General features: G+C 32.0%; 2 protein-coding genes across 13 annotated transcripts in view; one reads left to right on the top strand and one right to left on the bottom strand.

Annotated features, from left to right (window-relative positions):
* Window positions 1–319: 319 nt before the first annotated feature.
* LOC126779062 (PC4 and SFRS1-interacting protein) lies at window positions 320–14,329 on the bottom strand. The gene is made up of 17 exons (XM_050502864.1): window positions 14,282–14,329; window positions 14,007–14,154; window positions 13,466–13,521; window positions 11,278–11,437; window positions 10,785–10,886; window positions 10,238–10,318; window positions 9,969–10,141; window positions 8,695–8,866; window positions 8,198–8,234; window positions 5,386–5,550; window positions 5,163–5,264; window positions 4,142–4,276; window positions 3,523–3,704; window positions 3,148–3,274; window positions 2,450–2,554; window positions 1,717–2,258; window positions 320–377 (listed from the first exon to the last, which is right to left on the bottom strand). Exons 2-17 carry the CDS (start codon window positions 14,091–14,093, stop codon window positions 321–323), a joined length of 2,283 nt encoding a protein of 760 aa, XP_050358821.1. The 5' UTR covers window positions 14,094–14,154; window positions 14,282–14,329; the 3' UTR covers window position 320.
* A 528-nt stretch (window positions 14,330–14,857) lies between these two features.
* Window positions 14,858–26,799, top strand: part of LOC126779056 (phosphatidylinositol 4-phosphate 5-kinase type-1 alpha) — a 75,569-nt gene continuing 63,627 nt past the window's right edge. For all 12 annotated transcript variants that reach the window (XM_050502842.1, XM_050502841.1, XM_050502844.1 and 9 more), the window contains exons 1-2: window positions 14,858–15,126; window positions 15,249–15,292. In XM_050502842.1, the coding sequence (XP_050358799.1) occupies window positions 15,030–15,126; window positions 15,249–15,292 (141 nt within the window). In that variant the 5' untranslated portion in view covers window positions 14,858–15,029. The remainder of the gene's footprint in view (window positions 15,127–15,248; window positions 15,293–26,799) is intronic.

Genomic DNA, 26,799 nt, shown 5'->3' with positions numbered 1-26,799 from the left:
ATTTTACCAAGTAACTTATCTTATATGATTCACATATAGAAATATTATTTTTAATTCAAAACGATACATACATACATCAACGATGTAAGCAAAACGAGACATATTAAAAAATACTCTTTCAATATTTAAAAACTATATTAGAATCTAATATATCCGCCATAACTAATGTTATATTATATTTACTTTCTAATTTAACGAGTAATTTACAATTTCAAATATATTTTAATTCGTTAACAGTAATTTTACCGCTGTTCAATTTCATCACCATCAGCCACTCCATGTGGACTGAACTGAGGGACATAATCCTGTACATATCTTATTTAAAACTTTGACTTTCTCTTCGTTGGTGATCTCGGGGGCGGTTCAGTCTTCTTGCTCTGAAAAATAAAATAGATACAATTGATTATTTTTTCAAGGCAGGAAGGTAGACTGGCAGTTGGCTTTGGACAATGGTAAGACCATCGGTCCAGAGTAACAGTAACAGCCTGTAAATGTCCCACTGCTGGGCTAAGGCTTCCTCTCCCTTTTTGAGAAGGTTTGGAGCTTATTCCACCACGCTGCTCCAATGCGGGTTGGTAGAATTCACATGTGGTAGAACTTCAGTGAAATTAGACACATGCAGGTTTCCTCACGATGTTTTCCTTCACCGTAAAGCACGAGATGAATTATAATCACAAATTAAGCACATGAAAATTCAGTGGTGCTTGCCCGGGTTTGAACCCATGTTCATCGGTTAAGATTCACGCGTTCTTACCACTGGGCCATCTCGACTTTTTTTTTTAGTCCACGCGCATTGTGGAAATTGTAACTATTCCTTAGACATGTAAAATGACCTAAGTCATCAAAATTATGTTAGTAATAATTAATTCCTGTAATCTTTTTTTTTTTCTCCAAATGATAATAATGATATAATATCAATTTCATAAATAACATATTTATTTCTAAACATAGAATTTAAAACGGGGAAACGATGAAATTTTATATCTGTCAACTGTCAGTTAAAAAAACATGGTTAGCAGAAAGGGCTAAGATCAGGTTTTTCAATGTAATACTACCAAACAATAGATGTTTCTATATTTATTATCATAGTTCTAATTTGACCAAAGTTAATTCGCCGATAATACCTTATCATTTCTAGTTGTTATTCCTACCTTCGGGGAGTACCCTTTATGCTTTGTATCGACAAGTCAAAATAACTCTTAGACACTGATCAATTTAAATTCAAAATTCGATGAATGCAGTCTCTTGAATTTGAATAAAACTGGTGAAAAGAAAAAAATTTTTTTTTTATATAGATTAGGAAAACGGACGAGCATATGGGCCACCTGATAGCAAGTGGTCACCAACGCCCATAGACATTGGCATTGTAAGAAATGTTAACCATCGCTTACATCGCCAATGCGCCACCAACCTTGGGAACTAAGATGTTATGTCCTTTATCCCAATAGTTACGCTCACTCACCCTTCAAACCGAGACACAACGGTACTATATATAGTAGTAGTATTGCTATTTGGCGGTAGAATATCTGATGAGTGGGTGGTACCAACCCAGACGAGCTTGCATAAAGCTCTACCACCAGTAACACAGTTTAATTATATATTATAAAAAATCAAATAAAATAACTCCTAACAACCAATCTGTATAAAAATTCTGAATAGTGCAGTATAACAAAGTGAAGATATTATCATAATAATTAATTAATATATAACACGTACCTCTCTCGTTCGCTTCGCTCGGGGCTCATCTTCAATCTTTTCCTTTTCTTTCTCTTCTTTATCACTCTTTTCTGTTTTATCTTCTTTTTCAGTTTCCTCTTTTGCTTTATCTTTTTCTTTTGAGGTTTCTTTTTTCTCTTCTTCATTTGAACTTTCCTTTGACTTATCTATACTTTTTGTCTCTTCCGCTGTCTCTTTTGCTACGTTTTCTGTTGAATCTGCTGTTTCCGTTTCTTCTGTGTCTGTGTTATCTTTACTATCTTTTTTATTTTCTTTATCTTTACTTTCTGTAACTGTATCTTCTGGGCTCTCAGTTTCTTTGTCTTCTGTATTGTCTTTGGTTGTTTCTTTTGTCTCTGAATTATTTTCGACTTGTTCAGTCTCGTCTGGTTTGCTGTTTGTATCTGTAGTCACTTCTGGACTCTGTTCTTTTTCTTTCTCTTTTTCCTTTTCTTTCTCTCTTTCCTTCTCTTCTAGTTTTCTAGAAGATTGTCGTTTCAACGGCGGTTTCGATGTTGTATTATTGGTTTTCTTTGTTTTCGCTTAAAAATAAACATTTAATTAGATTATTATAGAATTTATCTATAATTGATATAAAGTAAATATATTGTAGAAATTGATGATAATATTATACTTAAAAACAATAATAGTGAACTGAGAGTCAAAAATTCCAAAGTCTGCAATGAGTCTTAACACTTACAAGTAAAAAGACTTAAAAAAAATTTCAACGCACCTGGTGTAGACTTTGCCTTCTTCCCAGGTTCATCATCTTGCTGTTCCTCTTCGTTCGCCGCTTCCACTGATGTTTTCATCGTGTGAGATGTAGGCACTGACATTTCTGATAAGATATTTTCACAAAATTAGTATTTATCATTTCGAAGTATTAAATAAATTTGTATTTTGTAGTCATTCGGATAAACACAACTGATTTTAACACGTGTTTTATTTGGGTTCATAATTTATCTCGAATCGATGTTTTCAACATCGTGAGAATACACTCACGTGCATAATGTGTCGGATTACACTACGCCATGTGTATCCACCAATTATTAAGAGCCTTTGCCTACCAACGCCGGCCCTGGCCCTTGATCAGGGTACAGCGAGATTGGCTTGCACACATTACACAAATTACATTTTAGTTAATAATGATTACCACATTTATAAAAATCAAACAACACCTATATAACTGGTAATTGTTATTGACATTTTCGCGCCTCTTGCTACCTGGAGCGTAGTGCGATCGCTGCTGTCACTCTACCCCAGGGTACTGAGACTAACTAATAAGTAAGTCAATTCTACCACATATAATCTCCAGTCCAAACCGGTAGTATATATACATTTACTTAATATTGTATATGACAACTCAAAATTGCTTGCAAATACTAAGTAACTTGAATAAAATATATATTTTCAATATGATCGTTTCCTTACCTAACGGTTCGTGTACCAATTCGAGCAGCTCATCGGATGACAACTTCGACGTTACTTTCTTGAACAAAGCGACTCGTTCCATGAAAAATTCCCAAAACGATAAACCTTCTGGTGTTTTGAATAATTCCTGAAACATTATAAGAATATATTAGAAATATACACAAAACAATAAGTTACCAACGGAATAAAGTAAGTAATATTGTAATATATTAAAATTCAATAATATAATTAGAGTAAAGGCCCTCGTTTCGAGTTCGGCGGCACATTTATCTGTCATTCTACCGCATCAATACAGATTGAGGTCGGGCAGCGCGAGGGCCAGTATAACATTGTGCACGAGGGCCGTGACAGCTGCCGGAGGCGGGGAGCGCCCACCTGCATGGCGGCGTAGAGCGCGTCGGCCTGGCGGCGGATGCGCAGCGCGTGCTGCGAGAACTGCAGCGCGGCGCGCTCGCTGAGGTCCCACGACGGCGTGTTGCCCACGTACGCGCGCATGCGCTTCACCGTCTCCAGGCACGTCGGGTGCTTCAGCAGCATCAGCGGCTTCACGTCCAGCTCTGGCCAAGCAACAGAGAGATACCTTTACTGTCCACGTGTATGTAGTGTTCGTGACAACTTAAAATATCAGATATAATATATCTTTTTTGATTGCGAGTGCTCGAAATATAAAACAAATTAACTCGTGACATTTCCATGTCTTTGAGAAAGGTGTCCAGACTTTTTCACAACATTTAATTTGCATTAATATCTAAATTAAATTATACATTAACTGGTAAATTTTTGTAATTAAAATATAAATTATTTAACTTATTATTAAAAACTATTATTAATTTAATTAAAATATGTATGAAAACTCATTCTGATATAACAAAACTGCATGTAAAGATAATAATAAAAAGAAAAAAAAAACAGACAACACCAACTTTTTCCACATATCTAAGACGACAAGCCAAAATTATACCAAAATAATCTTAATAATGAAATATCAACATACCCATTAGTTCATCTAATAACTTCAAGCACAGTTCCGTGTCAGCCTTCTCAAGACACAAGCAGGTTTTGATCTTCGCGTCTAGCTCTATCAATTTCATTTCCGTTTTCAAGAATTGAACGCGTGATTTCTTTTCATCTGTACATGAAATTGCAAAGATACATATAAAATCTATTTAATATTAATGTTAGTATTATTATTACAAAACATTTTCTTTGTATGTTCGTCCTTCAATATAGACTAGTTCGTCGTTCTATATAGACTCTATATTACCCGTAAGAAACCGGGTCAAGTGGGTAGTCGTCAATAAAATTTAAAAATTCTTGTACTAATATACGACATCAACTTCAAAATATGGTCCTTTTAGCCGGATAAACAAATCATAACCCATATATGTACAAATAACAGTGAACAGGCTCGTGATATTTCTATAAACGATATTACGTATATTAATATTAAATATAATTACGTATATTAATATAAACGAAAATATAAACAGAAACGGATAACTAAACGGATGAATAATGTCTCATACGACCAAGAACCAACTACGATAAAAAAAGTATATTATATGAAGGAGCACGGTTATACAACCAAATAGCATTAAGGATGTTCAGTCTTTAGCTTTATACAAAAAAAAACTTTAAAACACCACATCTTAAAACAGTTCTCTAGTCCCTAAAGTATTTGCGTTTGTTATGAAATCGTTTTAAGAGTTTCATTTAATATTATCAACGACTAATTTTCTACATTTTTATTTGATTATTGTATTTTTCTTAGAAAATTTTAATGTATAATTTAGCTAAAGAAAATCATATCAATTGCTATCCAATTGCTATAACACAAACGATACATACTATTGCATCTTGTTTTTGTCATACACACATTATTTTAAATGAAGAGTCCAATTTGTTGTTCTTTATTTTTGTGTACCGTCCGTTTGTTGTATATATAATATTTAAGGATGTTAATATTGTTTTCTCAAATATTTTAAGAAATAAATTCTTAAATCATATAAATCTACCTGTCTCTCTTTCCTTATCCAATGTAGCCTTTTCTTCATCAGTGAGATTCAGGTCCATGACTAATTGAGCTAGCACAGATTGTGCTGTTATTTGGCCCTTTTCTGAAATACGTAACTGTTATCAGTTTACACAATATTCAAATTAAATTAGTTAACAAGCATACATATTTTTAGAAGTAAAATAGTAAATAAAATAAGTTTAACCAATATATAAACAGGTTACCTAATTGCATTTTCAGCGTGAGCGCATTAGAGGCAGCCTGCCTGTCCCACTGCAGTCGAATGCTTTCATTCTTGAAACTGTTTGGTCTGGATTGGAATAGCTTGATACCAATATATTGGCCGGACGGCAGGTATGCTATTACGATGTTCTCTTTTTCAGCGTCTTCTGGTGGGACAATAAAAACTAAATGAGTCTAGATTTACAACAAACATTCGCATGAAGAACATTCAGCGAAATCTCTATCCAAAAAGCCAAATGCTGTATTTGATTCAAATTAGTTTATTGGCGGTTTTCGAAAAAATGTACAGTAAAGTTCTTAACGAAGTGGTACCACAGCATTAGTATTTTTCGTTTAATCAATGTTAGTTATATTTAAAATCACATACAGTACTCATACTACAAACGTTTTAACAGCATTAGGACTTTGTACAGGCCCATCTCTTAATGATGAGTGAGGTCACTAATTATTTTACTGTTGTTCGACAACAACAATAAATTACTAGTACCAAACAGCTATGGTGTTATGCTTACCGGTTTGACAAATTTGAGTAACAAGACCGGTAACAACTAGTTTATATACCATTATAGTTTTAATTATACGACATTTCTTAAGCTTATATTTAAAAAAAAAACTTAATTATTTACCTTTTAAAAGAATCTCTTTGTTATATAAATTTTTAGCAAGAAAATAAAAAAAATAATATTTTATATACTATATTTATTTACACATAAATTCACTTTGGATTATTCATATTTATTAATAATTGATTTTCATTCGGATACATTTCTAGAATTATCTTAGCAGTCTCATTTGCTTCTTCAATTAAATCAGAATCATGTTCAATGTTTCCAAACTCTTTGATATAATCCGAATAATTAAAATTCAATCCCATATCACCAAACAGTGTTGACATTGGTACCAATTTTTTTGGTTTCTTAATAATCTTAATATTAAACAATTTTAAAAAATCATCACCATTAGGTATTTTATTATTGACAGTTTTTTGAGTGAATTCATTGTTAGTATTATTAATATTGTTACAAGTTAAAGAACCTTTTGCGAGTTGAACATTTTCACAACTTTTAATATCTAAATTTTTATACGTCTTATTCAATGATACAACTGAACAAATTGAATTGTTACGAGAAGGTTTATTTATAACGGATTTTTGTGACATATTATCAGAATGTAGTGATGTTTGAGAGGCATATAACAATATATCGTCGTCATTCAGTACATTAAATGAACCCAATATGAGTCCGTTGAATGAGAATTCTTTATTTGAATTTAATTTTGGCGGTTTATATTGATATTCATTATCTGTCGCATGCTGTATTTCTATATCTGTAAATTGTTTATGTAATTGATTTGGATTTAAATATGGTGAAATAATGTTACTATTTTCCGTAATATTTTTATCACATCGATCGTTTTTCAGTACTTCTTTGTTCTTATTTTTTCTTAAATTCTTTACTGACGGTATAAACTTTTTTTTTATTTTTGATAGTTTTCGCTTAGATTTGTCTTTGGGTGTTATTTTTAAAGTTTCGTTAGAATTCATTTCAATTTGAGTTCTATTGCTTTGAGAAGAAAACTTGGTTTCTGAAAGACAATTTTGACTATGTATATGATATATGTATTCATAAAAAAAAAAAAAATATCTTTTTTATGATATGTTTAAGTTGTAAATTAATATGTAACAATATATTCACAAAATTGTTTTTTACAAAACTAGTAATAAATATAATAATTAAACTCTGATACTTATTACACCCGTGTATGCGCAGTTTATCGGGGGAACTGCTACGCAACATGCGCGAGGAGGAAGAGGATTATATATCCTAGAGTTTTCACTTATTACACGATCTTTACGTTTACCGCCAAACAGGAGATGAAATAGAATTTAGTAACAGTACTGTACAGTAACAGCCTGTGAATGTCCCACTGCTGGGCTAAGGCATCCTCTCCCTTTTTAAGGAAAAGGTTTGGAGCTTATTCCACCACGCTGCTCCAATGCGGTTTGGTGGAATACACATGTGAGAGAATTTCAGTGAAATTAGACACATGCAGGTTTCCTCACGATATTTTCCTTCACCGTCAAGCACGAGATGAATTAAAATCGCAAATTAAGCACTCCAAAATACAGTGGTGCCAGCCCGGGTTTGAACCCACGATCATCGGTTAAGATTCACGCGTTCTTACCACTGAGCCAACCCCCTTTTTTCTCAGAAAAAATAATTGTAAGCATAAGGTCAATAATCCTTGCCCGAGTAAGGAACCACGATGTTCAATTACGTTCCGCGCGCTATCCCACTACATCATAAATAAAAATACGTGATGATGTCATAAATTACAAAACAAAAACATACCAGTTTCGATTGCAGAGTGACTATTAAATAAGTTCATTTCATCTCCAAAGCAATGAAAGTCTTCCGCAAAGTTATCATCATATTGACTGAATATGGCTTCGTCCATAACAAATCCTTCATAGATATTAGACATTCTTGTTAAAACTTTAAAATGTTATTAATATTATTTATGTAGTATTTTATATAATTACGATGGTACAAAACAATGTTAAATTCTTGTTTTATTTTCGCGCTAATAATAAAATTTAAAAATCGAATACCTTTGTATTACTAATTTTGTTTGTATTTTTTTTATAATTTAAGTCAAAGATTTTAATGCAACAGCCAAATTTATTTTAGGGTTTTATATTTAATGTTTTTTTTATTATAAACTTTTTTTAATTTGTTTTTTTTTCTGTATAAATAATAAACATGTTTAAATATATAACTAAAATTATCTTACCTGGAGTAAAAGGCTCTTTCAAATCTTCGAGTTCAGACTGTAACAAAAGATATATTCATCATAAATATTTTTAGAAAAAAAAGGAATTATTAACAATAGGAAAATGTTTACTGGACATATATGTACATATTTATTATGGGCTATCTATCTAGGTATGTATACCTATAATATAATAGTTTCCTAAGACAAATTTTATTATTACATACAAAATCAATACCAACAGATACTACCTACCTACCTATCTTTGCCAGTTAATAATTTTTTATAATTATGTTTAAAATAATAATAATAATAATATAACATACATGGTTATATTTTTTGATTTCGGGTAAGTTGTATATATTTAATATTAATATAATTAACATACCTATGTTATTCAATAGATAAAGAAAAACCACTGAATTTCACACAGGTAGAAGATGTGACCAGTAAATGGTACATACCCAGAAGGGTTTGCACAAAGTCCTACCACCAAGTGTATCAAATATAACACATACCTGTGGTACGGCGTTAAAGTGTTTAATATTCTTCTCGGCTTTGTCTTTGGGTGGATCAACCTTATCCTTCTCCTTTTCTTTTTCTTTGTCTATTGGCGGGGAGACGCCGCGTCGTTTCTTCGGCGCTGGTGACGGGAGGGTGGCATTATCTTCGGTCTGTTCGTCTATATATCTATAAAGAAATATTAGTATAGTAAGTAAGACTTATATACATTAACTTTTTGAATATATGGCACTTAACCAACTTGATGCCAATGGAAATCATTAAAGTAGGTGCCGATTTTGCTATCGCAATTTAATTTTCATCAGAGCATAAATTTGCGTTTAGAGAAATTATCTACACTATAATTGTCAAAAACTGAAACAAACGCAATTAAAAAATCTGCCTTAAGTAACAGTAACAGCCTGTTAATGTTCCACTGCTGGGCTAAGGCCTCTCCCTTTTGAGGATAAGGTTTGGAGCTTATTCAACCACGCTGCTCCAATGCAGTTTGGTAAATACACATGTGGCAGAATTTCAATGAAATCAGACACATGCAGGTTTCCTTACGATATTTTCCTTCACCGTCAAGCACGTGATGAATTATAAACACAAAATAAGCACATGAAAATTCAGTGGTGCTGATGGGATGAATGGGTTTGAACTCACGATTATCGGTTAAGATTCACGCGTTCTAACCACTAGGCCATCTCGACTGCCTTAAGTGCTATTGCATTATTTAAAAAAAAAGGTTTTTTTTATATGTTTGTCATAATCGCATACACAACTCAGACTTAAGTAGTTTCATATCGGCATTGACTTTATTTATCTATGGATTTTAGGAACAACGATATAATCTTACTATCATTGTTAAGTCACAAATCCAAAAGTACCATAGTTAGAGGTTTAAGGAACTCAAAGTCAATTTATAGTATACATAGGTGAAATAGAAAAAACATCTTTTATTGTCTTCTATTTCAAATGTTAATTGAAATTTATTTATGACATATAACATATAACATATAAGCACATACATTTATATATTATAATGACTTATATTTTTTTCTTAACATTATCATAACCTAGAACAAGCAGTCATGTAAAGATAATTTGTAGTAAAAATAAAGCCTTTGTTTCTCTTTTTTTATATTGACTTATGATGTCTTGTCTCCCTATCACAGAGTGTCTATAGGTTTAAAAAAAATCTATAACCAAACTTTGCCCCATGAAAGGTGGTTGAACCTAGAACAGGTTCAAAGCTTGTGTTGACAAAACAAATAATTATAATAATTACCGCTTAGGCCTTATTTTTCTTCCACTTCTGCTAACTATTTCGTCTTCTTTCTTTTCATCATCCTTCAAATCCTCTGCCTCATCTCTCTTTGGTCGTCCTCGTGGAGTCTTCGGCTCTTTTGCTTTTAAGGGTTCCTTGGCTGGAGTTTTGGCTGTCGATTTTCGACCCTTTTGCTAGCAGATAAAATAATTTTAAAAAATCAGATTTAACCACAAAATGTTTGATTTTTACTAGGACAAAAAGCTGTTTTTTTTTTAAGTAATACTTACTATGACTGCTTTCCCTTCATCAATAACTAAAGCCCCTGTTTCATCCGAATCTTCGATTCCTGTATCATTCTGTGTTGTGTTCTAAAAATGTAAAGAGAAATTAATTATTATACATATGATAAGAGCAACTAATAAACTATCTTAATACAATTCAAAGATTATAATCTCCTTTGATTGGATTTTTTTTTCATTTAAGAGGAACAAATGGTCAACGAGATGTTAAGTATTCACCACTACCCAAAGACATTGGTACTGTAACAAATATTAACCATAACTTACAACACCAATGCACTACCAACAAGGAAGTCAGATGTTATGTCCCTTTTGTCTGCAGTTTTACACTGACTCGCCTCTTAAATGGTTAAGAGTAGAATATTTGATGAATGTGTGGAACCCACCCAGGCGAGCTTACACAAAACCATATCACCAAGTAAATAAACATAATACATAGAATACTTAAATAAGAAAGATGTGTGGTGATGATGTATGTATGTTTTTTTTTAACATAAACCGGTTATATTTTTATATATTGTATAATGATACTAACTTCCTCAGCCATTGTCTCATCAGCAGCGGTCGTGTCTGCGGTAGAATCATCCATAGTTTCATTTGCAGATTCATTAATAGTGTTGTTAGGAACTTCGGAAGCCTGAAATAAATTTATGTATGATATAAATAACTAATTTTTGCCGTTGTCGGCTAACGGTTGTTCATATCAATTTTGTGATGTTTCATATCAAATTTCATCAAAATTGTTCTAGTGGTCATTGTTATAAACAAACCAACAGACAGATACTTTTATAATATTAGTATAGATGTAGATAGGTCAGGAAGACCCCGACTAAATTTCAACTACGGTGCCGTTGGATTTAGAACTGCCTATTGCAGTCCTGTGTGCCTTTTAGCAACAGCAAGTAAATGTATTTATTTACCCCTATTAATAATATAAATGCAAAAATGTGTTTGTTTAACGAAAAAGTTTTACTTAATATGGTAAAAATAATTAACAAAACTATGTTCTTAATAATATTCAAACTTACTTCTGCCAATCCAACGACCTGCTCCAAAGGAACATTATTCGCAAAATCATATTCAATCTGCTTAACACCATCATTGAAGTCCCGTCGCTTAACCATCTTAGTTAGGAATTTATCTTTATTCTCTGCATAATCAAATATCATATTCGGTGGTAAATTTGCTCTGAAACAATGTTATAATAACATTATATAAATATTTTTATACAATTTAATATTTAATTAGTTTACATAAACTGAGTACATAGCTTGAAAGTTTGTTAATTGAAACACATTAATCTCAGTAACTAGCAGTCCTAACAGAAAAAATTGTTGGCATTAGATCTATTAATACTGATTATCGTTTTTGTAATTTTACTCTGTGACTCTATGGGAGAAGTAATGACAAATAAACAATGCTGACATTGAATTAGAATGTGATTGTTTGTGGCAAAAGGCATTTTGAATATTGAATCTTGAAAATATAATAAATAAAAATATCAGTTTAATATAGATTGACCAACAACTTTATGCAATTTATGCAGAGCATTTGGCAAATCGCATGGCATATATATATATATATATTATTCATTCATTATATATATATAATGAATGAATAATCCACAATTTACAAACAAATATACAAACTCGATATGATAAACAACCTAAATAATATATGTAATTAAACCAAATTGTTTACAATGTAATAGGATACATAATACATACCTTTCGTATCTAATCAGTTTGTATATATATGTATGTATATATATATATATATATCAATAATCAAGACAACTAGAGCAAGACAGTAGTCACCCATAATTTTTTTATTATTTTATTTACTTTTATAATCTAATTAAGTAATGCCAAAACAAGTACAAATTAATCTGATGTATATATTTGGTTATATATGCGATAAATTCAACACAATGCCATCGAGAGTTTAATCAGAAATAAATAGAATTAAAAATAATTTTATGACCATGATGGTTTTATACCAGCTATGTTTCCATATCAAAAATGAAAAAAAAAACATTAAATATTCAAGAATATTAGAAGTAAAATATTTTTTAGGATTTACAAAATATGTGAAAATCATTATTACTAATATCCGTACAATCAATAATTAATTTTATACTGTGCTTGTTGTTATATACAATGAAGTTTGTTTTAGTGTCTCATTTACCAGAAAATTTATATTGCATAACAGGTTGTACTGTATATAAGGCTTTAAAATTAACACTTAAAGTATATAAATCGCCGAACTATTAATATATAAAAATACAAACATACTGTGTACTAGTGACTTTATGTATAGTAATCATCGCATAATAATTATTTAAGTTATTTAATGCATTTCATCTTTATGAAACATTGTATTGTTTAATCAAATCAAAATATACTTCTTTCAAGTAGACTTTTAGGACCACTTTTGAATATTCATTTTACAAGATTAAATTAAATTTAAAGCTGCCGACGGTACGAAATATAGGTTGTATTAAGAACCAGCAAGGAATTCAGTAGTTGATCAGAATCTACCAGGACTACAGACTATGGGGCGCTCTGATTACTATTTATCTTAATTCTACAACCCAAAGTAACCATAATTATCAACACGTCTAGCCTACTGCATCAGAACATACTCATATAAATAATGAATTAGGTTTAATTTATCTACTAGCTGCCTGACCTGACATTGTATGTGTGCAATAAGTTTATTTATTATTGTGACGTGATTTATGAAAAATCGCTACACGATCTACTGGGTACATTCTTAACCATCACGGATCACAAACACTCAAAAGAAAGAAGAATTAAAATGTCATACTTTAATAGAGTATTTATTATAAAAGGAGTAAATACTTGTAACTCAATAATTACAATACGAGAGATATACCCTGCAAAAATTCATCAAAATTAATTCTGTTAAGAGTGTCCAAATAACACCACGAGTGTTTTTATTTTATTTTGTTTTAATTATAAGTCAGATTAAATAATGCTCAACAAAGCAAAGCAATGGCTATTTATTTTTTTAAGTTATTTAACTATATATATATAATGATATGATATCTCTAATGACATTTATATTAGATGTTGATTGCTGATGCCAAAATCTAAATACAATAAATAAATAGCTTCATCTAATTAAATGAATAATGGGGAATATAGATTCAGTATTAGGATTTTTTTTATAAATAAGGATGACAATACTCACGTTTCTCCAGTTCCATAGAAATATACAAAATATCTCTTTCCATTTAGTTTTTGAACCTGTTGAAGAATAATTAATTTTTTTAATTTTTTTTTTTTTTCAACTATATATTATAAAATTTATTTTATCTTATCAACAACATATTCTCATTTAGATATCTATCTTTTTTCTTTTAATATAACCTACTTTGAGTTCTATTTCAATATATATTCAGTCGTCTTTCGTATGAAGTTTAAAAACCATGTATTTGAATTAAGCAATCGCGTTAGCAAAGAATAATTGCAATACATAATCATAATACATACCATTTTGATTAATTACATTAGAACAATCATTTCTAAACATTAATAAACATCAAATGGTTTGCAATGACAATAGTAAGCGAAGCATTCTCGAATACAACGAAAACGCTGTATAAATCTGTTGTAAATCGGGCTAGCTCCGAAGCGTCACTCTCCGTGACTTACCGCGCGAACTCAATCAAATATCAAGAATAAGCGATTTAGAATGTTTTTAATGTAATTTATAGGTAAAAATGACTTACCCTTGCAGGCCATGCTGGGTACCCTTTTACTTTGGCGAATATAAAGTCTCCTGACTTATATTCACGGACTTTTTTACTCATCTTCATGGAGGCTGTGTACAAAATATGTAATACTTAATTGTTGACAATCACCGCTGTATCAAGGACACTGTAATAATAGAACACATGATATTAATTATATTTGTTAAAAACGATAACTTATTTTAAGGATTTAATTGTATTAGTTTGTTTTTTTTAAAAGACGCTGTGATAAGAAATAACCTTAAAAATCTTACCGCGGTAACGAAATGACGGCAAAGAAAAGAAATAAACATGGCGTGCTGCAATGTTGCTATATAAATTATATAATAGTAAAAATCTGACAGCAAATATTACATAAAGTTAAACACATAAGAACAATGATATTATATATATATAAAGATATATATTTGCCTAAAATTTTTTCGAGTTTTATTTTCAAATATTTAAATTAAATACTTATCAGATTATTCATGTTACATAAAATAAATGAAGTTCAATTGACATGCTAAGCAATAAAGTGAATTTCTTTATTTTATAAAGTGAACTAGTAACTATTTAAAAATTAGTTCTGTGTTTTATATTTGATCATTGAAAGTTATTATCAAGAGATGTTTTTGAAAATAAGTGGCTAAGAATGAAATATTAAACTGTATTAATTGATCAAATTCATTTACAGACATATTAAAATAATAATAATAAATATATTTTTACTAATAATATTATAATTTGAAATCTGACAATAATTTTGATTAGGTATGCATTTTTAATTATGTCTACTTTATATCTCTTGATTCTTGAATGGGCAACCCAGTTACTATTAGCAGCCGTGTCAGATGGATGCTTTGGGCGAGCATTTTCGCGTAAACTAATTGATTTATTCTAATTTGATTAATATGAATCATTATGTTGGCGATGAAAGTGTGATGTGAGCCATGCGAAAAAAATATTGTGCTAAAATTGATAAGAGTGACTTCGAAATAGGGGTGTAACTTGAAAACTAAAATGGCTTCAGGAGATAGTGATCATATAGAAGTGATGGATAATACAGTGATGAAGAAGTCAGATGTCGGTACAGGGCATTCGGGCTCTGAAGATGATGGTACGTAAAACAAACTTACAATAGCAAAAACTTTCTATGACATTACTTTGTGATTGTAATTTCGACCTAATTTTACGGCACTTATTTTATATTACTTATTTAATGTTTTTGTGTCATTACAGATCGTGATCGCGCTTCAATCGCTGAGAAAAATGCACCGTACGATGTAAGTGACTCATTGTTGTAACATAATTATATTTTCATTCATGCTGGATGTGTTATGTATGGAGAGAAAGTTTGGGGGTATTAATTAGCATAAGAAATTCATTAGAACGGGAATTGCGAAGATAATTAATATTTTGCTTAGTCTTCGTTACATTTCTTTACATAATAAAAAATTCTGTATAGAGTTGTCAAGTTGATGGAGTTAGTAAGAATTATTTTTATTAGCCTTATAGACAGATACAACACAGAAAATGAAATAAAATTGCCTTAATAGTCTATATCATTAGTCATTCATTATTATTGTATCAAAACAAGAGCATTATAAATTATGCTATCTGTGACTTTTTTTTTTAAATATAACAGTACTAAAAAGGTTTCTGTCAGTATAATTATTGATTTTATTAACATTATTTATATAACTATAGAAAAATTTCTAATGTAATTAACCTTACTTTAATATAATATAATCGCAACTTGTTTAATAAATTAGAAACATAAAACAAAAGAATTATGTATAGTTATATCAAATAGCCTAGAAATTATTCTAAGTGCTATTCAGCTTATAGGTATCAAGCCACTTGGGAAATCAAATAAGAATGTATATTTATTCAAAGGATGATTGATATGATATAAATAATTATGTAACCATCAATTATCTTTTATGAGCTGAATGCAAATTTTTTTATGTAAAAATTAAGTTCAAAATTCAAAGTTTGAATAATAATTTTTTTTTTCTTTTATTTTAAAAAGCAATGATATAGACATAATGCTATATATTTACAATGAACAGAGAAAATTAATAATGAACAAAGACCTTATCAGTTTTTATGTTATACTGTAATCATAATTTTACATATAAATTATTGCATTTAGAGAAATGTTCAATGATATTAGAACATTTTTTATATATAAAATGATTTTACTGTTACATGTATATTTTTTTTAATTTATAAAATAATAACAGTTCAAATGTCTTTAATAGACATACATGTAATTTTCTACAATGATGCCAATATTTTTTTTTTCCTAATCTTAAAGTAAAAAAATAGTAATTAACGTGTGTCTTGCTGTGATTTATTTATACTTTATATTGTATAGTAAAGTAAATCCTTAGGACTTATAAATTTGTAGAGCAATGGATGACTTAATTTATTGAAGAAGAATAGATGCAGTATGTAAAAGAAAATATATTTCTTATAGCAAATATTATAATATTATTATCAGGCAAAGTTTATTTTGTACTTAATGCTGGTAAGTCATACTGCTTGCTCACATTTTATTCTCTAAATTGATTGACTGTTTATTTATATTTTTGTTATGTTCATTTTGCCATGTAGCAAAAAAAAAGCAAACTGTTTTTTTAAATTCAATATGTAGTCTAAGGAGTAAATGGGCCATCTGAAGCTACATAGCTACCAACGCACATAGAAATTGGTGCCATTGAGAGATAAGATATTATGTCTCTTGTACCTGTCGTTACATTGGCTCACTCACCCTTCAAACCGAAACACACTAGCAATAAGTATTGTTCTTATGCGGTATCTACCAAGTATCTATATGAACTAGTTAACTAATCCACCACTTATGTAGAAAATAAAACATACACATTTTACATTAACAGTACATTCTCATCTCATATCTGCTCAACAGATAGGTACAGAAAAGAATGTAGCTAACGCTTGAATGGAGGGGGGGGGGGGGGGTTGTGCAGGAAAGACCTGATTATATTTAATAATTTACTAGTTTCTTCTCAAAATTAGTTTTGCAAACTAGTAAATTATATTTGTACAGTTTAAGAGATTGTTTTCAGACGTTATATAATAAATAATAATAGTTTAATATAATAGCTTAAATATCATTGAAGAATGACCTCCATTTTTGACACCCTTGTTGCAAATTAACAGCACCTAGTTAGCTAATTATCATTATTTAAATTTGAAATAAGGTTTCATTTTAAAATTACTCAAATATACTTTTATTCATATTAATATTATAAAGAAATAGGTTTTATTTGTTTGTTTCGTTTCTTGTTTCACACAAAATTCGGGAGTGGTGCAAAACCGTCATATCAATATGATCTCGCAGCTTTGGACCAAATATCGGCCCTCGGGTATTTGTGGGGCAGGCAGGGTATGATTCTGAAAATTATTTTAATTTATTATAATTTCAGTTCGGATATAAGCGTTTATGTTATTATTTTGCATGTATTTTTTAAATTAAGCCTAATATGCTAGACGTAATCGAAGCGCGCTTTTTAAGCGAATTCTGCCAAAACTATAACTAATACCGAGTAATAAGCTCGAAAGGTTCCTAGGATTGAAAAATGTCTATAAAAAGTCATCGAAATCATATATCTATCTCATATAAATAACTATCTATAAAATGTAACATTTTAACATTTAAAACTTTTTTTAGTGGATGTGGATAATAACGCTAACGTTGTTTAGTATAATTGCCACAAAGATTTTATCGTAATAAATAAGCTATTAATTTTAATTTCATAAAGATAAGTATGAGATATTTAAGTAAACGCGTTTAATAGAACAGTTTATGATGCATTAGCAACGTACTTGTAAATACATCGTTTTGTAGATGTCTGTATCTCATTGGTTAAAATATATCTCGACATGAAATCCTTATCCTATTCTAGTCCGAACTGATGTCTTGCAGACCGATTTCGGCGATGGCGGCCAAACTCAAGAGTGATTAGCCAAATGCGCAGCACATATTATACTGCGCAAATAAATATGCACTCTCTATTCCCACGCTCTCATACTCCGATGGGACACGTCCGGAAAGAGTTCGGGCACAGGTCACAACACTGTGTACAACAAAAGGATTTCAATATTAGCAATAAATTATAACAATAAAACAGTTATTAATAATTATGATAAGGAAATTAATTTTGTGTGATTCATAACAATTTTTTAATTATTTGAGTTATATTTTTGTAACTTAATAATATTCTAACCTAACCAGTTAATATATATAACTAACATAACGAAGATCAAAGTATCACGGCTCCACCTCCAATAAAATATTGGAGGTGGAGCCATGATTCGAAAAACATGGCAAAAAATTGGTAATTTTAGCAAAGTTCTGTGTGTATGCATATATGGTAAACATACAATATATATGATAGTTGATGTTATGAGGAAAATGTCCTTTTGAATAAACTTACCTCGTTTGAACTTTAGTTGACCAGCAAAATTTGTTACGTGAAGTTCAGTTCAGTAGTTAACAAAAAAAAAAAAAAAATACTAAAATGAGTTTTAAGCAACCATTTCAATGTTTATTTATCATTAAAGAATGTGAAAGGAGATAAGACGTTTTTCTTATTTGATGATGTAAGTTTCTTTGATATATAACAGCATGGCTTAAATGCACTTGGTGATGGTGTTTCGTGCCAGCCTCTCTAGGTAGGTACCACTATCTCATAATATATTTTACCAATAAACAGCAGTAGTCTGTATTGTTCTGTTACGATTTAAAGGGTTAATGAGCACTAGCTCATAGCTCCACTACAGGTACAAGGGACGTAACAACTCAGTTCCCAAGGTTGGTGGCGTTGTAATTGTTAATATTTTTACAACACCAATGCGCCTCTGAACGGTGGTGACCTACCTTCAAATGACCCATTTGTCGGACCGCTTATAGATTTTATATAAAAAAAAACCTGTTACCAAGGAAGGTATAAAAGGTGTCAAGGACGGTTGATTTGTGTTTTTAAATCATTTCGTGCTCGGCATTAAATAAGAGCATCGTGAGAAAATCTGCATGTGCCAATAAGTACTGGTGGTAGAGCTTTGTGCAAGCTCAGTGTAATTACAGGCACAAGGGACATAACATCTTAGTTCCCAAGGTTGGTGGCGCATTGGTGATGTAAGCGATGGTTAACATTTCTTACAATGCCAATGTCTAAGGGCGTTTGGTGACCACTTACCATCAGGTGGCCCATATGCTCGTCCGCCTTCCTATTCTATAAAAAAAAAAAAATATATAAGTACCATAAACCTTACCTAAAGGAGAGGAGGCCTTAGCCCAGTGTTGGGACGTTTACAGGAGATTGCTATACTTTTAAAGAAATGTCCAAGATGTTTTCGTTTCATAACCAAGGTTGACATAATGTAATGAACAATTTTGAAGGAAGTGACAGTGGAAATCGCTTCGTTGATTCTCGTATTCACCACATCCAGTCCCCCAAATATCATGTTAATCTCAATAAACAGTGCTTTATAATGACAGTGTGACTTTGGTTTGGTGTACTTACCAGGTAATCACCGCTCCTTAGGTACCGCTATGAATTAATAAAACAATGTATCCATAGTCGGGTTATGCAAGAAGTCAGTCCATTTTCATTTAATATCTGTTTCACACGACTTTTTAAACTAACAAGGATAATACTATATTCCATATTATTAGTCAAGGTTCACTCGCTTCTCGAATTAAAATATTAGTTTATGTTTTGTTTACGAAGCGTAAATTATCTAAAAGATTATAACTAAATAGAAGTGTAAGAAAATAAGTTGTATTATGATATATCGATTTAAAGTTTTAAGTCAAAGTTAACCAAATAAGCTAAGTTTTAACAATAACACTCTGACTCACTCGCGGGTCAAAATTGATAAAACAGTCATTGTTATTTTGATTCAAAAACAAAAACAAAATTTTCGTGTCTAGTGCTTATAATTAAAAATATTTTTTTTTAAATATTTTATATAAATGTCGCCAACTGCTTTACGTCAACGCCGATATATATTGGCACTGTAAGAAATATAAATCATCCCTTACAAAGCTAATAAAAAACCATCAAAGTTGGTATCTAAAATGTCACCTGTGCCACTAGTTGCACTGTCATACCTATCAAATTGGAACAACAATACCAATTATAGTTGTTTAGTGGTAGAATATATGACGAGTGGGTGGTACCTACCCAGACGGGTTCGCACAAAGCCCTATTAAGTACAAGTTGCATTTTAAGGAACATCAGAAATAAATTTATAGATTTGCTAATGTTCGATTTCGGTATAAAGCTTGCGTTTGGAATGGGGATCATAATAACCGAAGGGACCCTGGATCGATCCGGCTTTCATATCTAATATTTTATTAATATTCTCTTCTTTGACTGCCTCGTTGGTCTAGTGGCTTCATGTAAGGCCGCAGACCTGGGTTCAATTCCCACGTCGAGCCATTAAAAAGTTAGTGGGTGTTTTTGTCAGAAAATTCTCAGTAGCAGCCCGGAGTCTGGAATTTGGAAGTATGTACAATCCCGTGCCTCGGAAAGCACGTAAAGCCATTAGTCCTGCGCCGCCGTGGCGGAAATCGGTCTGGAGGACATTATTATTGTGAATATTTTCTTCATCTTTTAATATTACGTGATCGTCCCATGGTATGAAATAATAGATCGAAGTTAGGATCGATATATTTTTTTTCAGAACGGTTTCAGTTTCTAATTTGACAATCAATAAGTAAGTGTAACGCTTCTATATTGAAAAAAGTATTTTGATTTTTGATTGACTGTCATGATAAATTTTATTTAACTAATGATCACTAAAAGTGTAGTTTTAACTCGGTTCCATAACAGCCTGTGAATGTCCCACTGCTGGGCTAAAGGCCTCCTCTCCTCTTTTTGAGGAGAAGGTTTGGAGCTTATTCCACCACGCTGCTCCAATGCGGGTTGGTGGAATACACATGTGGCAGAATTTCAGTGAAATTAGACACATGCAGGTTTCCTCACGATGTTTTCCTTCACCGTAAAGCACGAGATGAATTATAATCCCAAATTAAGCACATGAAAATTCAGTGGTGCTTGCCCGGGTTTGAACCCACGATCATCGGTTAGGATTCCCGCGTTCTTACCACTGGGCCATCTCGACTCAATCGGTTGTGCGGTTTGAAAATTCAGTTGCGAGTTATTACAGATTTTTAATACGAGAAAACATATCAATATTATAAATGCGAAAGTTTGTAAGGCTTATTGGTTTGAACTTTGTCATTGGTTGTTATAAGTAGGCGGACGGGAAAATGGACCACCTGGTGTTAAATGGTCACTACCGTCCACAGACATTGGCGATGTAAGAAGTATTAACCATTTCTTACATCGCCAATGCGCCACCAACCTTGGGAACGATATTGCTATCTCCCTTGTGCCTGTAGTAGTTACACTGGCTCAAACATCCTTCAAACAGAAACGCAACAATACTATGTACTGTTTGGCGGTAGAATATTTGATAAGTGGGTAGTACCTACCCAGACGGGCTTGCACAAAGCCATACTACCGTAGTAGTACTGACCGGATATGAAAACAATTTTACAATAGCGATAGCTTATATCCTGATTTAACACATAGGCTTGTTAGGTAAACATGTGTAACTCCCCTTACACGCAGTAGTAACCAAGGGTCGAAACTAGTGTTATATTATTCGATTGAGTTGCGGTCTGGATGTGAAAACGTGCGGGCGTTTAATATATAAAATCAATTAAAATAATAGAAACGACACACCGAAGACATGGATGATGGTATAAAACCATTTTCCATGAAAAATTTCATATATATACATTATATATACGTGTCAACTTTCGTGGGATCACTCAAAGGTTTTTTTTTTATATAGAAATTAGCATGTCGTGGTTACCTTTTTTATAGAATAGGAAGGCGAATGAGCATATGGGCCACTTGATGGTAAGTGGACACCAACGCCCTTAGACATTGGCATTGTAAGAAATGTCAACCATCGCTTACATAGCCAATGCGCCACCAACCTTGGGAACTAAGATTTTATGTCCCTTGTGCCTGTAATTACACTGGCTCACTCACCCTCCAAACCGGAACACAACAATACCAAGTACTGCTGTTTTGCGGTAGAATATCTGATGAGTGGGTGGTACCTACCCAGACGAGCTTGCACAAAGCTCTACCACCAGTAAAAGGAGTTAAAACTAAACAGCAGCTATTTTGTAAGAACTGATTTCATTAGTCACGTGTGACATGTTGACAACCGACGTATGGTGATATACTATTTTGATGCGTGTATTCTTGAAATAATATGATTATAATGATCAATGTCGCGTATCACTTACTGACATTTCATGATCGTTTTTTGTGGCTAGTTTCGAGTTTTTTCTTACAGATTAGCCCTAAAGATACACCAACATCCACTTTTGTATATAATATAAGAATTATATAAAATAACTTCTTAGCATTAATAATTTCATCGCGTGATGTTTCGTTACTTGAACTATTGTTTATATTTTGTAACGGATTGATTAAAGTTATATAATGGTTTACTAGGTTAATGTTTGTTCTACTTTCTATGATATATATATATATATATATATATGTATAATACTTCATTGTATGTTGATAAAACGCACACACATAAACATGTCAATCACTCGTAACTTAATTAAGATACGCGCTAGTATCGCAGTCATATAGGGGGTGTATCGCTAATATGCAAAATATACTCAAGACTCCTTTTATAGGAGAAGGTTTGGAGTTCAGCACCAAGCTGCATGAGGATTGGTGGATACCCTTGGCAGATTTACAACCGATACTCGCAGGTTTCCTCACGATGGTTTTTTTTTTTCATATAATATATAAACACAAATTGATTGATTGGATTCAATCTCGGAATCATAGGTTCAGTTTTACATCTTTTAAGCACTGAGATATAACGGCTCTTCAATATGCAAGAGTAAACGATGATATTACACGAATGTTTATATCGAGTCATAGTGATTTATCGTTAATGTAATCAATCCTTATCTTTTATAAATATGTATGAATAGGCAGACGTAACACTTGAGTACTTGTGTCTCATCGGTTCGTCTACCAATTTTATATTTACTCATACGTTTGGTAGCTATTTACTTCTGTGTTATCAATACATAAGATGTTCGCAACACGCAGTATCAAATATGTTTTCATCAAATTTTCAATTTCGTCGCGATGGCCCAGTGGTAAGAACGCGTGAATCTTAACCGATGAACGTATTCAAACCCCGGGCAAGCACCTCTGAATTTTCATGTGCTTAATTTCGGTTTATAATTCATCTCGTACTTTTCGGTGAAGGAAAACATCGTGAGGAAACCTGTATGTGTCTAATTTCATCGAAATTCTGAATATTCCACTAACCCGCACTGGAGCAGCGTGGTGGAATAAGCTCCTTCTCCTCAAAAAGGGAGAGGAGGCCTTAGCCCAGCCGTGGGACATGTACAGGCTGTTACTCTAAATTTTCAATGATGATAATGGTCGAATTTCGATTACTGGCCGATCACTAGTCCATCATACAACACCATACTACTAGATACAATCGTCAGCCGAAACCATATAGTCTGCAAAGTTGAAATTTTGAACATAGATCTGTTATGTAACGTAAGAATCCGCTAAGGATTTTCAATTTGTAGTTTTATCCTTACGATGTCGGGATGGACTAGTGTTTAATTAGTGTTTGAGTTCTGTTGTATATTTTTCATAGACCTTCAATGATAGCATTGAGTTGTATTGATGACTAAATTTAGCGACGATGATGGTTCTATGTCATGTAAGCAGAATGACAGACAGACCACGTGCCACGCTACTGGTCATTGGGTCACCACAGTCCATAGACATTGACACTAAGGAATATTGAGAATCCCTTGCATAGTCTATTATTGGGCATTGAAGTGTTATTTCCATTATCCATGTAGTTAAAATGGCTCACTCACACTTCGAACCTCCCGAGCAGTTGGTTAATCTCTCTTGAGATTAAGCGCCGTGGCGAAAATCGGTACAGAGGATTGTTTTGATAAATTATATTGCCATCTTTTACTACTACTATACTCATCTCTGTCTGTATTGATTGTTATTAAAATTTAAATTGTAGTGAACAAACAGCCTCCGATGTTACTTAAGATCGGACGTATTTTACCTAGTTCATCACCGTAAGTACGATTTAATGCCCTCCAAAAAGAGCTAAACATTTCGCTTCACGCAACTAAAGATGCAAAAAAACTGTCACCACAAACTCATATAAAAGTTGCTCAACGTCATTTAAAATTTATTTCGTTCTCTCTCTGTCATTATTGATTTGACATTCGAAAGAGGAAGACAGTTGTTCATTTCACTCAAAGTTTGTAATAAGGGCGTCTTTTTTATCGAATTATTTCTCTTAATGTTTGACGTTACAAAATCGATGATTCGTTTCCTTTTCTATTCGTTTTTTTTTTTTTAAAGAAATTCACGCAGTTTAGCTTTATTTGATATATTTTTATCACTATGCCTTTCAAATAATTAATGTTATGACCCTAATTTCATGACAAATGATAAAAAGTGTACAATTTTGTGTGAAAGCTAATGATGGGACTGGAATAATAACATTACGCAATTGTCAGGATCGAACAGCCGACATGCATAACGCTGGCGACCAGCGGGACCAACCAATCTTTATCTACCAATCTTTAGTTAGGATACGTTCACGATTCTATTACTATTTAACTTCGATTGAACTACAATTGGATCGTCGTGTGATTGGGAAAACGAATATTTACTGGTGGTAGAGCTTTGTGCGAGCTCGTCTGGGTAGGTACCACCCACTCATCAGATATTCTACCGCAAAACAGCAGTACTTGGTATTGTTGTGTTCCGGTTTGAAGGGTGAGTGAGCCAGTGTAATTACAGGCACAAGGACATAACATCTTAGTTCCCAAGGTTGGTGGCGCATTGGTAATGTAAGCGATGGTTAACATTTCTTACAATGCCAATGTCTATGGGCGTTGGTGACCACTTAACATCAGGTGGCCCGGCCCATATGCTCGTCCGCCTTCCTATTCTATAAAAAAAAAAGAATAAACGGCAATGATTACGTTTCGATATGATTCCGATTAAGTGAAATTTTTTTAGTAGAAATGGCAATTTATTAAGCTTATTTATTTATTTATTTGGATCTCCAACAGTTGTACAAAACACACATTCAAAACACTTTTTACATTAACTTAAACACTAACTATGCACAACCGATTACAGGAGAACACACCATTCCCAACCACAATTACAAAATATACAAATTAAAAAAAAAAAAAACAAATTTGATATATTTAAATAAAGAACAAAAACAGAGACAAAAGGTTGTAACTAATTAAATTTTTAAAATTAAGAGGTTATGATAAAAAAAAAGAAGCAACTCCGTTTCAAAGTTGATGTAGAATGATGTTAGAATAGATTTAATAAGACATTAGTAGAAGGTAAACTAAATATTTAAAATTGACAGATGCCATTATCAATAATCAACGGCTCTTAAAAGTTAAAATACAAACATTTTAGACAAGATTATTTTTTTTGTTTATATCGCAAATTTACTTATCAACTGATAATACAACAAAGCTTTTGTGATTATTATATTTTCATTTCTATAGCCGTAATCGTAATTACGGCAAAAGTATAAATATTTCGCTTTAACGCGTTGTTTAGTGTGCGTTTATTTAAACAATGATCTCTCTCATTCTTACATCATTGATTCGACATTCGAAAGAAGACGACAGCATTATTTAACCAATCAGTACCTTACAGTAACAGCCTGTGAACGTCCCAGTGTTGGGCTAAGGCCTCCTCTCCCTTTTTGAGGAGAAGGTATGGAGCTTATTCCACCACGCTGTTCCAATGCGGGTTCCAAGCACAAATTTAGCACATGAAAATTCAGTGGCTTGCCCGGGTTTGAACTCACGATCATCGGTTAAGATTCACGCGTTGTTACCACTGGGCCATCTCGGCTATAATCATTACCTTATACAAAATTTATAATACAACATGAATGAGGATAATATGTATTTGTAAATGACGTTGCTGTTGTTAAGAGCCAATGTTTATTTTTATTATTTTAATTGATGAGCGTCATAAGTCAAAAGTCCAAAATTATAAGAATTATGTGTTTCATATAATATATTTAACAAAAATATAATAATTATATTTTGAAATTATCTCTAGTAATTTATACTTTAAATTATAATACATATTTTATTTTATATATATCTTTATTATTTAATTATGTGATTAAGTGTTATTTTTTTTTATTAATTTAATTTGAATGCGACTTAATGTTCGCTTGTGGTCATAGACAAGATACAATTTTTAATTAATTACCTTTGAGAAAAAGTATTCTAAATTTAACTTTCGAATCGAGATTTCATTTGAGATTCGAACGTATTCGCTATTAATGAAGAAGTATTAGCCTGACCAATATTATAAATTAAAATATTATAAATAGTTGACGAGCCGGTTGGCTTGGTTGGTGGATGCTTGCCTTTCACGCCGTAGGCTGTGGGTTCGTTCCCCACCCAGGACAGATATTTGTGTGCATGAACATGTTTGTTTGTAAATCATGTGTATGAGTCTGGGTGTAATTATCTATATAAGTATGTATTTACAAAAGAAAAATAGTATATGTAGTATATCAGTTGTCTGGTTTCCATAGTACAAGCTCTGTACAAGCTTAATTTGGGATCAGATGGCCGTGTGTGAAAAATGTCCCA

This window comes from Nymphalis io, chromosome 28 (assembly GCF_905147045.1).
Source record: "Nymphalis io chromosome 28, ilAglIoxx1.1, whole genome shotgun sequence".
Classification (NCBI taxonomy): domain Eukaryota; kingdom Metazoa; phylum Arthropoda; class Insecta; order Lepidoptera; family Nymphalidae; genus Nymphalis; species Nymphalis io.
The sequence above is the reverse complement of the archived record's forward strand: the minus strand, read 5'-3'. Positions and strand labels throughout refer to the sequence as shown.

What these genes read in the sequence shown, in the direction of transcription:
- LOC126779062 (XM_050502864.1), bottom strand. Translation starts at nt 14,093, where the DNA reads ATGAAGATGAGTAAAAAAGTCCGTGAATATAAGTCAGGAGACTTTATA. An exon ending in GAAAGAGCCTTTTACTCCAG is followed by an intron (nt 5,551 to 8,197) that starts GTAAGATAATTT and finishes TTGTCCCACCAG; the next exon opens with AAGACGCTGAAAAAGAGAAC. An exon ending in ATTGGTACACGAACCGTTAG is followed by an intron (nt 2,555 to 3,147) that starts GTAAGGAAACGA and finishes ATATCTTATCAG; the next exon opens with AAATGTCAGTGCCTACATCT.